General features: G+C 50.2%; 1 protein-coding gene across 1 annotated transcript; it reads right to left on the minus strand.

Moving 5' to 3' along the window:
* Positions 1–906: 906 nt before the first annotated feature.
* Positions 907–8,618, minus strand: LOC137760655 (peptidoglycan recognition protein 3-like). Its single transcript, XM_068537583.1, is given in 7 exon segments — positions 907–1,108; positions 2,693–2,843; positions 4,102–4,220; positions 6,199–6,400; positions 7,285–7,378; positions 7,982–7,988; positions 8,566–8,618. Coding segments are annotated over 7 exon segments (828 nt in total).
* Positions 8,619–13,210: the final 4,592 nt, after the last annotated feature.

Raw genomic sequence — 13,210 nt, forward strand, 5'->3', positions numbered from 1 at the left:
CAGATGAACCAGTTTGCAGTGCAGGTAATGAGACACAGATGTAGAGAACAAACATATGGACACCAAGGGGGGGAAAGTGGAGGGGGCTGGTGATGGTGGTGTGATGAATTGGGAGATTGGGATTGACATATATACACTAATATTTATAAAACGGATAACTAATAAGAACCTGCTGTATAAAAAAATAAATAAAATAAAATTCAAAAAAAAAAGGAACCAAAAGAGAACATTTTTTTATTTCACTCTATATCTTTAAATAGATAAAGTATTGTCCCTACTGTAAAGAGGAGGCAAAAGAGGTCCAGAAAGTAAAGATTCCTGTGTCTATAAATGGAGTAAACAATACCAGAAGTATTGCAGGATTTTGACATCAGAGACAGCAAGTTTGGGGTTGGGCCAGATGGGGGTAGCGGGTGAACAGGGTCTGTGTCTCTGGCTGGTTGGAAGGGATTGCATTAAAAAGGCACAGTCCTTCAATGGCCTCCCATAAGGGTCTCACACTCTTGCTTTATCACTGTTGTTTTAAGTCTTCTTTTCAGAGTCTTCCCAACCACTCGTGGAGAACACACCCATGGGAGATAACCAACCCTGCTATGCTCTGAAGGATGCTCAGTCCAGGGACTTCCCTGGCAGTCCAGTGGTTAAGATTCCATGCTTCCACTACAGGGGGTGTGTGTTCAATCCCTGGTCAGGGAACTAAGATTCCCCCATGCCCTGTGGCATGGCCAAAAATATAAAAATAAAAAATGAAGGATGTTCAGTCCAGAATCTTGCACAAATAAAAATATGATGTCTTATGTAAAGCACCTGGCACAAAGGAAGAGCTCAGTAAATATTGGCTCCCTCCCCGAGCCTTCCTTCCTACAGCCCTGAAGAAAAGGAGGGTCAAGTTTCCACCGATCCCACTTACTGATATCCAATGTCACAGAAGCTCTGTGTGTCCATGTGATAGGACTGTATATCTCGGACACAGATCAGGCAGTCCATGGATATGTTGCAGGCCGCCCCAGCGGTGTGGATGATGACATATTTGGCTGGGAGGTTCATTGTAGGGCAGTGTGTCTGTCTGGCTTTCCAAGCTGACCTTGTGATGATATTGGAGCAAGCTGTGGTGAGGGGAAAAACCAAGGCGATGGGAATTCACCTGGGCCCACATGTGCACAATCTCACAACTGCCGGCTGGTTACTCCTCAGTCTCCCTAACCTCTGACACCCACTGGCACATCCTAACATGTGGGATTCTGTGAGATTCTGGGAAGGTACCAATAGCAATTGTCTGGGCCAGGTGGCTGGAGCAAGGGGCAGAGGCAAATTCTGCAGGTTCTGATAACAACTATGGAAACCAGCATGTGAACAGAAGAGAAAGGACTGTTGATCATACAGAGGCATCGCCATTTTATTCAAAAAATAAAGTATACCCACATGCTTGAATATGCATTGCAACTAAATGCAGGTGTGTGTACTTATTAACAGGGCCAGTATGCAGAAATCAGCTGACTCTCTGAACTGATCACACGTATATGGAAATAATTTGAAATCTCTAAAGAACTCTACAAATGTTAGAGTTATCATTATTGAAGATAGCACCTGTCTGAAAGCAAGAGAAACTTCATTTAGAGATTTACAACTAAGAAAGCTTAATAAAAAGTATCCTTGAGGGCTTCCCTGGTGGCACAGTGGTTGAGAGTCTGCCTGCCAATGCAGGGGACACGGGTTCGAGCCCTGGTCTGGGAAGATCCCACATGCCGCAGAACAGCTGGGCCCGTGAGCCACAATTACTGAGCCTGCGCGTCTGGAGCCTGTGCTCCGCGACAGGAGAGGCTGCAACAGTGAGAGGCCCGCGCACCGCGATGAAGAGTGGCCCCCGCTTGCCACAACTAGAGAAAGCCCTCGCACAGAAACGAAGACCCAACACAGCCATAAATAAAATAAATAAATAAAATTTAAAAAAAAAAAAAAAGTATCCTTGAGTCCAAGAAAATGTCCACTCTAGCAGAGAGTGTGAAACTTCTGAAAGTGCTTATAATTGTACTGGTTTTAGGTTGCTGCTTGCTCATTCCAAAATAGTGCATAATTTTCATTACCCCACTTCTTGGAATATTCATACTCATGTCAGTGTAATCTGTGAATTCAAGTTTTTCTCAGTGCTGTGGTCATATTGAAATTTGGCTTGTTTTTGCATTTAGAAATGTGTCTGTGTATGTGTGTGTGTGACAGAGATTGTGTATGTCTATGTGTATTCATGTAATATACACAAATATGTATATATATTTACCCCACCCCATTTTCATGCTCTATTCTTCTCCATAGTCCTCATGCCATCTGACATCATACATATTTGACTTGTTGATTTCTTCATTTTCTATATTTCTCCACTGAAATGTGCAGTTTTCTCTGTTTTGTTCACCACTGCATCCTCAGTACCTAGAAGAGAGGCTGGTATTCCATAAATATTTGCTAATTGAGTGAAAATGTGTGTACATATATATTTATGTCAAGCATGGTTCCATGGCCATATGGTTCTAGTGGAAAGGAGAGGAGGCCAGCAAGGTGCCCTCTCGGAATTTTCCAGATCTCATCATGAGATGTTCTTGGCCCAAGAAACCAATGAACACCAGTAAGAAAAAGCATTCCCTACTGTAGTTGGGTGGTAACTGGGAGGAGGGTGAGGCAGGACGCAGGAGCGTTTCCTTTCCTGGGCATCAGTGGCTGCTGAGGGACCAGGCAGCTCTCTTCTTTCAAGAGAAGTGGCTGAATATACCTGAGTGACAGGTGACCCTTCTTTATGGCATAGAAGATCAGATCCTCTGCGGCTGATAAGGCAGCAGGGCTGGGCCTGCTGCCTGAAAGAGGATGAAATGGAGCACAGAACTGTCAGCAAGAAGCTTCAACCTGGTCTAGACCTGGAGGGAAGACAAGATGACCACCTGAGCCTGAATAACTCATGGGTGGGAAGAGCAGAAACTGGCCCAGTAGCCAGGACAGAGGAGCTGAAAGGCAAGGAAGTACTTGCACGCAGCTCTTAGAAACTAAGTTGGTGACCTCTTCCAAGTGCCAAACTAAACTTTATCCTCTCCATCTCTAGGTGGAATCACTGGGAGACAGTGAAAGCTACATGCAGAGGGAGGCCCACCTGACCAAGTCAGGAATGCCCTGGCACGGTGAAAAGGGTGACAGTATTTACTTAGTAGCCTCTACAATCAGACATGTGGCCAAGCACTCTTTACATCCATTAACTCATGTAATCCTCACAGAAAACCTCTGAGATAAATGCTATTACTAGCCCCAGTTGGCAGTTGAGGGTCCTGGCAAGTGCCAGTTATTTATCTATTGGCTCTTAATTCCATTCCTGCTCTGTGCTCTCCTTTGTTCTGCAGGGGGCTGGAAACTTGCAAACTACATTTCCCAGGCTTGCTTGCTGGCCACTGCTTGGGTTCTACCAATGGGAGATGCTGGAGGAAGAGAGAAGCCATGTTTTCCTGCCTCTGAAGCCCCAGCCTCAGGGTCAACTTCAGATTCCAGAAGTGATGGCAATAACTGTGAACTCAAGCAGTGTCAGTGGTGGCTTCAGCAGTCTCACAGGGGTGCAGACCAGAGAGGAGAACGAGAACCAAAAAGTGCATGTCATAGAATCCAAAGGAGAAAAGAACTTCAAGAGAGGGGCCATCATCAAAGAGGACAATATGGGGCTTCCCTGGTGGCGCAGTGGTTGAGAGTCTGCCTGCCGGTGCAGGGGACACGGGTTCGGGCCGTGGTCTGGGAAGATCCCACGTGCCGCGGAGCAACTGGGCCCGTGAGCCACAACTACTGAGCCTGTGCGTCTGGAGCCTGTGCTCCGCAACGGGAGAAGCCGTGATGGTGAGAGGCCCGCGCATCGCGATGAGGAGTGGCCCCAGCTTGCCAAAACTAGAGAAAGCCCTCGCACAGAAACGAAGACCCAACACAGCCAAAAATAAATAATAAATAATAAATAAATAAATTTTTTTTTAAAAAAGAGGACAATATGATGTGGGTTGAAAAGACAAGAGTGTTGAGACAACGGAGCAGAGGAAGAGAGTGTAGACAACTCCCTGGCAGAGGGACAGAGGGGATGACCATTACCTAGCTTATTGCCAAAGAAAGTGAGGCCCAAGGAGACGTTGTTGTAGCCCTGGGCGTGCATGCCTTGGATGTTCCAGCCAACACCTTCGTACACCCTGCCATTGTCCCCAACCAGGAAGCTGCCAGGCAAGGAAACATGATTTAATGGCAAATTCCTGTAACAGGAAACTTTGCACTCATCCTCAGAAGGGAAAAGGGTTCTAGAGGCTCAAAAATACTATGCTTCAATGACATAACGGTGGGAGGGAGGGTGATAACGCGTTTTAGACTTCCAAGAGAGGTGGGAATATATTTTAAATTTTGTTTTGACTTAGCTTACATGTGTTTCCCAGAACCTCACTTTAAAATACTCATTTGGTTCAAAGTGGAATTCACATGTATGACTCTCAAGAACCTGAGAACATTAGTTCGACATTTTTCAAGGGCATGAGAATTCATTCGTCATGTTTTTAAATTATAGGACCAAGCACTTGAACATTGAAAACAATCAACCTGAATTCAGGGATTCCTTTGTGTTAAGTTTTTCTTCAGTTTCTCCTTAGGAATTCCTAAGCTCTTCTTTGTCACAGAAATTTGTTTAGGATGTTCCTTTTCTCAGTTTATTTTTTGAAGCCAATGTATCTATTTTTTTGTTGTTTTACCTCCTCCTTTCTTTCTTCCTCATTATAAATTTCTCGTCCTCCACTTTCCAGTTGCAGTCTTCAAAACTGATGTTTTCACAACTCTTGCCATATTCAGCTCTTAATAGGTCATGAATTTCCACAGCAAGCTGAGCACAGAAAGAACACTTCCCTGAAGTCACCGAAGACCCAGAATGGAGTAGGGCTGACCTCCCACCCTGTGCTGACATTGGTCTGAGGACCAGGTTGGGACCTCAGGGTGTCCGCCATGTCCCTGGCTTTGCTGGAGTACTTTCAGCAGGCTGCTCTGTCCCTGCAGCCTTTGGTCAGTTCAATGTGAAAATAGCCCCTATGGCTACAGCAGCTGCAAGGTACAAACTGGAGACTGTTACACTGTCACTGCAAAAACCTGACTTCAAGATGCAGTGGCTGAAGTAGACAACACAGCAGTGACAATGGCGGGGCGGTGGGGGCACTAGTGGTAGGGACAGCAGCTGAGCTGTAGTGAACACAGCATCCACAGAGGGTGGACGGGAAGACCCCCCACCCTGGCCCCCAGGGGCTCTGGTGGCTAAAACAGGGGCCTCAAGCTGCTTTTACTTATTTGCAGCTAAAAATAAATCAAGAAGAAAATGTGGGTAATCCTTTCCGAAGTGGATAATTCAGAAAGCATTTATGTTTGTCTTTAGAATTCAGGGGGGAGAGCACCATTCCCTCTCTCTCTGTGTCTTCTTCTACAAATACATACATATCCTGATTCTTGAGGGGAAAAGAGGAGGTTGTGGGCCTCCACTCCACAGATAATCCTCAGAGTGGGTACTCAATACACAACGGAAGCATCTCTTTGCCTCACACATTTGCTTTTAACACGGGGCCCTCCTCCTTGCATCCCCAGTGGGATATCTCCTATGGGATCCCAGTCGCACTATGAGGTGGCCCTTCAGGGTCCCTGGTACCTCTCGGGGTAACAGCCCTGTCTGTGTGCAGAAGTGGAACAAGGCAGGACTAGGAGGCAGTCTGGGAATAGTTCTGGGTCCATGCTCCCTCGCTGAGTGACTTTGAGCAAATTCTCTAACTTCTCCAGACCACAACATCCTCACCTGTGACACAGGGGTGGTAATATTTCTCCTGCCCATTCCTCAGAGTGACTGGGAGAGCCTACTTGAGTAATACTTGCAAAGACCTTTGTAAACTGAAATATTCTTCGAGCTCCAAGGGGGCGACTGTACTTATTACAAGACCTCTCTTGCTTCTTTCCGGGAGCTCCCAGCGGCCAAGACCACATCGACATACATGGCTCAGAGCTGTCTTCCTCATGACCGCCGGGGGATTTTGGATTTTGTTTGTATCAGCATTTTTTAATTCATTAGAAAAGCAACATGAATGGGAAATTAAGAAAAACACAGAAGGGGGAGCAGGAGGCCCCTTCAGAGGGATAACTCAAATGTGGGCTCCGGGGACCCCACCAGCCTCTTACATGTAGGCCACATCGCACCAGCCTTTGTTGTAGACCGAACGGGACTGCAGGCCCCGCAGCTTCCAGCTGCACACATTCTGCTACTGGCACTCTATCCCCGTAAGCTGGTCCATGATGACACAGGCCACAGGCCGGGTCAGCTGGGCCCTGCGGGTCAGGAATCTCGCCCCCCACTCCTTGCGGGAGACAACGGTGGACGCACCTGGTGGGGAGTTCGGGGGGGGAAACCACAGGCTGGCGTGCTAAGGTCCTGCCCGTGCCCGCCGCAGGCTGTCCAGGCCACCCTGGGTCCTCTGTGATGGGAGAGGCCCCAGGAGGAGGCCTGCATCACCACAGTCACCCCTTCCCATCTCCATATCCCGTTTAGGGTAAAACGAATCCCCATGCAGACTCCACACTCAGCCTGGGAAGTCAAGTGGCCTTGTTCTCCAAACACTTCCTCCTTGTACTTCCCTGGAGGACTTTGCCCATCCTCACCTCTTCTCTGCCTGCAGAAAGCAGTCCCAGCAGCACCCCCCACCCAACCCCGGGGTTCTGAGCCTACTTCTCGTGAAGCACGTCAGCATGGACGCCTCAGGATGCTTGGTGTCCACTGGCATTTGCCCCGGTGTCTGACTTGCCTTTCATCGGCTGTCCACTCAGAACATGACTCTCTGAGGAAAGCTCTGCCACTCTCCTCAAACCACTCTCCTCACCCTCCCCGGCAGAGCCCACAGGAAGCCCCATGAACACTGAGTATGGGTCTCCCTCCTTCACATGAAAATACACTGGGGGCAGGGCCGTGAGAGCCCCACACAGGACCCAGGACCTCCCCAGCTCTCCCTCACTATCCTTACTTGGGAGCTCCCAGGAGCTCTCTGAGGGATGCAGTGTTTCCGCCCTGAGAGCTGGGAACTGGGACCCTTGTCTTTTCTCCCTGGGTTTCCTCTCTTTTCTGGAACCCACCTTTGCCTAAGGACTCAGGACAATCCAGGGGAATAGTTGGGGTTCCACCCCACCCCACCCACCCAGCCCAGCCATAGTGACGTCCTGAGAAATACTTCTGGCCCCCTAAGAAACCCCCCGGCCACCCCCAAACGGCCTCACCACTGCGACCCTTGAGAATGAGCTGTGAGATGCCAGCAAACAGGTCCAGAAGCTCCTCTGACAGCCCTGTGGCTTGGGTTTCATGCCAAGACAACTGTGGGGAACCCCTGGGAAGGAACACTGCACTTGGTGCTGGTCCTTGGAGAACACCTGGACCAGCTCTCAGGCAGAGGCTCCACATCCCCCCTGCCCCCCCCAACCAACAGCCTCTCGGCCTCCCCAAGTCACCTGACTTCCTCTAGGAAACAAGGAAGAGGAAAACCACGGATGCATCTGGCCTCACTCCGCCTCTGCCTCTCACATCTGCCCCAATGAGGCCTTCACTCTCCCCATCCTCCCCAAGCCTCCCTCCATTTCAGACTCAGTGCAGTCTCTCCTGCCTCCTCATCTGAGCAGCTCTGCCTTTCCCAGTTCACTCGTATACATATTAATAGATCAGAGTGTCATGTACCAAGATGGCCATCATCACGTTAACACGTATTCATATATTAAGCACCTAGTGATCCAGACAAGGTTCTTGAAATACAGAAATTTACAGATTGTTGTGACTGGCCTCACAAACTAGATTTTTTTAGATATGATTAATGGAGGATTAATCATCACAAACATGCCGCATCCCCCTCTGCCTATTCGGTACCAGAGGTCATGGGAAGCAATAGCCACTAGAACCAGCAATGTCACCCACATCACCTCCCACAGGCTGGCTCTGTAATGTACAAAGCATTTTCAAGGGCACTATCAGCTTTGTGGCTTAAAACAATTTTGTGAGATAAGCAAAGCAAATTAACTACTTCCTCTATACTGATGAGAAACTGAGGCTCAGAGAGGTTACTTGTCTAAGACGATGTGGGTTTTAAGCTGCGGACTTGCATTCCAACCCAGGCTGTCTGACCCCAGAGCTGTGTCGATAACCACTAGGCTCTGCAGCCACCCCAAAATTGTCAGATGACCTTGGGCAAGTCACTGCCACAATGTGGCCTGTTTCTCTGTCTTTAAGATGAGTTTGTTAAGGGTCTCCACCATGGTTCTGAGATTCTGTCCTTCTGTGAAATCATCGGGAACAAATACTTGACCATGACACTGAAGCCAAGGTGTGCTCTGCAGGCTGGAGGCGCTGCTAAGGATGGGAGCCCATCTCAGCAGGGCGTGGGGGCACCTGAGCCAGGCTCTGAAGGGGAACATAGCTAGTGGGGAGGAGTGAGGACACTGGAGAGGATGATTTCCAAATGAAACCAGGCTGGGGCTGATGGCAAAAGCACTTGTGACCCAGTGAAAGAAAACTCACCCCAGGCCCCGAGATCCAGAGCAGAGATGACAAGAAGCCACAGCAGCATCCTCGTGTGGAAGTAGGTCACTAACAGGGAGAGTATAGACCACAGCCCTGGGAGAGACGCCGACAGTTAGCCCAACCATCCTCACCCTTCAAACAGGGCTCCCACCCCATTGCACGGCCCCCGTCTGCCTCCCCGCCAAACCTGTGCACCTCCTGGGACCAGCACCTGGCGAGGCTTCTCAGGGTCCCCAGCACAGGGTTGACCCTCGGCAGGTGCTCAGTAAAGGTGAGGGTGCTAACACCTGTCTAGCCACCACCCTCACCAGCCTCCTATTACCCTGAGAGCTCTTGGTCCCTCCTAGGAGCCCGGTGCCTCATCTAAGGCCTTCCACCATAGATAATAACAATTTCTAAAATCCCTGAGTAGCTATTATGAATAAACCATGTGTAGATATTTTTACATCTAGTGCTGCAATTTTATATTTAATCCTTATAAAATTCCCATAAGATATTTGTAACCCCATTTTTATAGGTGAGAACACTGAGGCTCACCTAACTTCTTCTTGAGTGAGAAAAGTAATAAAGAATAGCAGCTACCATTTACTGTCACATCCTATATTCCAAGTATTTGCTGAGGACTTCATAGTTATTCCATTAAGTATCTTCACAATGACCTATGAGACCTGTACTTATCATCAGGAAACTGGACTTCAGAGAGTTTAAGTCACTTGCCCAAAGTTACCCAATTAGAAGGGGCAGATCTGTCTGACTCCAGAGACTCTGCCTGGAACTTCTCCACAATCAGCTTGAGTTTCTGATGGTGGAGATTCTCAACGAGGATCCAAGAGGTTAAACTCCGGGATTACTGTGGTCCTTTCCAGCTGCAGGAATATTTTCTGCTGTGTCAGACAGAAATGAGTTGTTTATTTGGGCTCAATCCAAATGAAATATCAGTTCCCTGAGATGTCAACCGAAACATCAACTTTTCTCCCAATTATCCTACTGAGAAACTATAGAGAGAGGTTTGAGATAAAATGGGGTAGATCACTGACCTCCAGAGATTTTATATTATAATCTATAGTTCCCAGATGGAATATGTGTAGAACCCCAGTTTAAGACGAGCATATAGGAGCTTCCTGGATCAGGACAAGAAATTGCTTGGCCGTTAACACCCAGGAATCCAGTCATTTGAGAAAACTGTGTCCTGTTGACAAACCAGCCCTCCACAGAGGAAGGCAGGCACCTGATGAATGTGTGGGAAAGTTTTGAGCCTCTCTCATTGGCCAAATGAGAGGCAAGGATGAACTTGCCCAAGTTGGAAGCCCTGTAGGCTGGCCTCCCAGGAAAGAAGCTGGCCTCTTGCAAAGCTACCTAGAAACCAGCGATCAATTCTGGTCAACAGGAGGTTTATAGCCTGGTCGCTTGACCATGGTGCTTCCCCAACCATGAATGATAACGAGGTGAGTGCTGTCCCAAGCTTGTCACATCATAAGCTGAAATTGCAAGGCTTGAGCCCAACCCCTCATCTTGCTAGGGCAGGGACTGGTGGGGTCTCCCACCCCCACCTCCAGCTGCATACACTGAGCTGGCAGGACAGGCTGCAGCCACAGTTCGGCCACCGTGGCTCACATTGCTATGCATCCTCTGTACTTAAAATGAAGATGAAATATTAGGACACGAGACAAGTGAGATATAATAGATAGGGATTCCAGGTTAGACAGAAAGGTAAGAAATTGGGTAGAGGTAACCCCAGGACCCAGAGCCTTGGCAAGAAAGATCCAGGTGTGGTAGAACCAAACTCATTTAGAGCAATTTAGGATAGAGAAAGTTTTCTTACTTGCAGGAAGAATTCAAGAATGGAGATCAGGGAAACTTTCTCCACTATGTTAACTTTGTAACCTGATAGAGTCCAGTCCCTCCAATAGGAGAGGGCTTCTCAAGAAGACACACACACACACACACACACACACACACTCAGAAATACCTGTGGGTCCCTCGCTGTCCCAGCCCCACAGGTCAGGCTGCAGCTGGCTCACCCCTCATTGGCTGGCAGTGCCTTCCTTTCAGGCTTGGCCTCTGGCCCTGCCCTCCTTCTCCAGCTGCTGCCGCCTCGGCCTTCTCTCTCCCTGGCACTAGAGGGCACTCCCTCCCCAGGAATGGAGACTGGGCCCTGGCTTTCCAGAGGGAAGAGGAAGGCCGGGAGCCCTAACAAAAGGGGGAGAAGAGGAGGAGGGTGGAGCTCTGAGGCTCTGAGCAGCTCTGTCCACAATCCACAGCACCGAGAGGGACTCGATGAGACCAGACAGGTGCTGACAGCAGGGGATCCGCCCTGTGAAGAAGCCCGGGTACTTTCTCCCTGGGAAAGGGCGTGGCTGCCCAAGTCTCCCTGAGCTCCTTCCTCATCCCCAGTCCCCAGGAAACCCGGCAAACCCAGGGGTTGTGCCTGTGGGACCTGAGGGTCACATCCTGACCTCTGGGAACGTCCTGCCCATGGGGACAGATCTGCTCCAGGAGTTTGAAGGCTGTGGTTGGTGGTCGCTCACCAACAGCCCCCACCCCACTCCTTTCCACCAGCAGGGGCAGGATGGGGGCAGAGAAGTAGAAAAGTACTTCCCAGGAGGCCGCACACACTGTGTCCTCATCACTAGAACTTACTCCCACCCTGTGGCCAGGGAGCCCATTCACTCACCACCCCTACCTCAGCAGCAAACTGTCATCCACCCAGGAAGCCTCCCACAAGCTGAGGGTCTTCAGCCCCTCACCCACTCTCAGCTCATCCCCAAACATGCTCCACAGTCTGCAGCTCTGGTCTCCAGAGCCCTTGAATCTTCACTGAGGAAACTCCACATGACCCTTCGCACAAGTGCAATAGCACAATGTGTTTCCACAGGGACCTGCAGGGGCTCCCACCTCCCAGTGGGTGGGGCAGCCTCCTGAGACCCTAAACGGACCCTTCTGAGGGAACACCCCCAAATCTGGACGGGTTGCCCTTAGTGGAGCTGCAGAGTCACCCTGAGGCCCGGGGTCCACAGAAAAGCTCCCTCAAAGGGCTGCACTGGTTCCACCTGCTGTTCTCACCTGTTGACCCACCCAGGCCCAGGGCTGAGTCTCCCCAAGGAGAAGACTCCACTTCCCACCACCCCTCCTTCCCACCTCTGGCCTTGGTTGGCACTGAGGGGGGCTGGGTGGGGTCTGGGCACCTATTGATCAAGCCAGGAATAGCCTGCCAGGGTCGGGACCTCCACGGTTCAGCCCTGGTCTCAACCCAGGCCTGGGTTAGCCTGGGCCCTTGGGGCCCGCCATGACCTTCTGACATGAGGGAACCCACTGCCAACACAGGATCCCCAAGTGTGGACTCCCTTCTATTTCAAAGCCCTGTCCAGCTGCTCACTCCCGCCAACCGCTCACCCTCTTCTCCCCCAACCCATTCACTTTCATCCTAATCAGCACTATATGGTCACAGTCAACATCTCCACAGAAAGTCACAGGACAACAAACAGACCATTGTGTATTTCACACTCACTCGTTTCTTCATTTATTCGTGCACTCCTGCATTTATTAATTCAACATATTGCTCCATCCTGGGACTGTGGAGGTGAGTCAGGCCACATCCCTGGCTCGGGGAGCCTCAGCAGAGTGGAGGAGACAGACCTGAAAGTCAAGAACTTCGGGCAGAGCAGAGGTCATGCCCTTCAGCACACGCCGTGCTTCATTGTTAATGTTCTTACTTTCGTTTAAAATTAGTTGACGGATCTTATAAGCAGGAGTTTTCACATAAAATTTCAGATTCCCTGGACCTTCGGGAGGTCCATTAACACCTGATCCACTTTCCCACGTGGCCGCCTTCCCCTGAGGCTGAGTAACAGCTGCCCCTTCAAGTTAGGAATGCTCTCATTTGCCACAGTCCTCACCACTCCCTAGTGTCCCCAACCCTGAGGCCCCATGTCGGTTGTCACGAGTCACGCTACTGTTGGTGCTGTTGGTGTTCTCCAGCACACACCGCTTCACCACTTTACTCCAGGTCCCTAGTTCCCGCAAGCTTGTGTCTTGAGATCCTTGGTCCAGAGTGAAACATGCCCTGGTAGAGGCAGCAGAGGACGCTGTGGACACACACAGGAGAGGCGCCCCGGGCACCTGTTTGGATTACCTACAGCAACAGAGTGGAGGAGGGAGCCACGCACAACGGATGCCGGCTGCTGTCTGTGCTTCCTCCATCAGCCCAAACAATGGAGGGCAGGCCCCTCGCCCTCCTAAGAGCACTCATCACAGGGCCAGGCAGGGCCATCCTTGTTGGGCTGCCCAACAAGGGGAGACAGAATGGGTGGGCCACCTCAGGGGTCCTCAGCCCGCCACCAGACACTGGCTATCGCAGGTAGGAAGGCACAACCTCAGCGGGGACAGGAGGAGAGAGGGGTGCCAGAGGAGAGGCAGCTTGCTGGCTTGCTCAGGGAGGGCAGGGCTGTGGGGTGGAGGGGAAGTGGACTAACCAACAAGCTTCCTCCCAAACCAGCTCCGGGCCAGGGCTGGGAATTTCACAAAAAGGCAAAAAGGGCTTTGTGAACATTTCCTGTCCCAGCCCAGCCCCCTTCCTGGCAGTGACAGAGCCCAGCTCAGTGTTACCACACTGCTTACCTGTGAAGCAATCTTCCCACG

The sequence above is a fragment of the Eschrichtius robustus genome, chromosome 3, assembly GCF_028021215.1.
Source record: "Eschrichtius robustus isolate mEscRob2 chromosome 3, mEscRob2.pri, whole genome shotgun sequence".
Taxonomy (NCBI): domain Eukaryota; kingdom Metazoa; phylum Chordata; class Mammalia; order Artiodactyla; family Eschrichtiidae; genus Eschrichtius; species Eschrichtius robustus.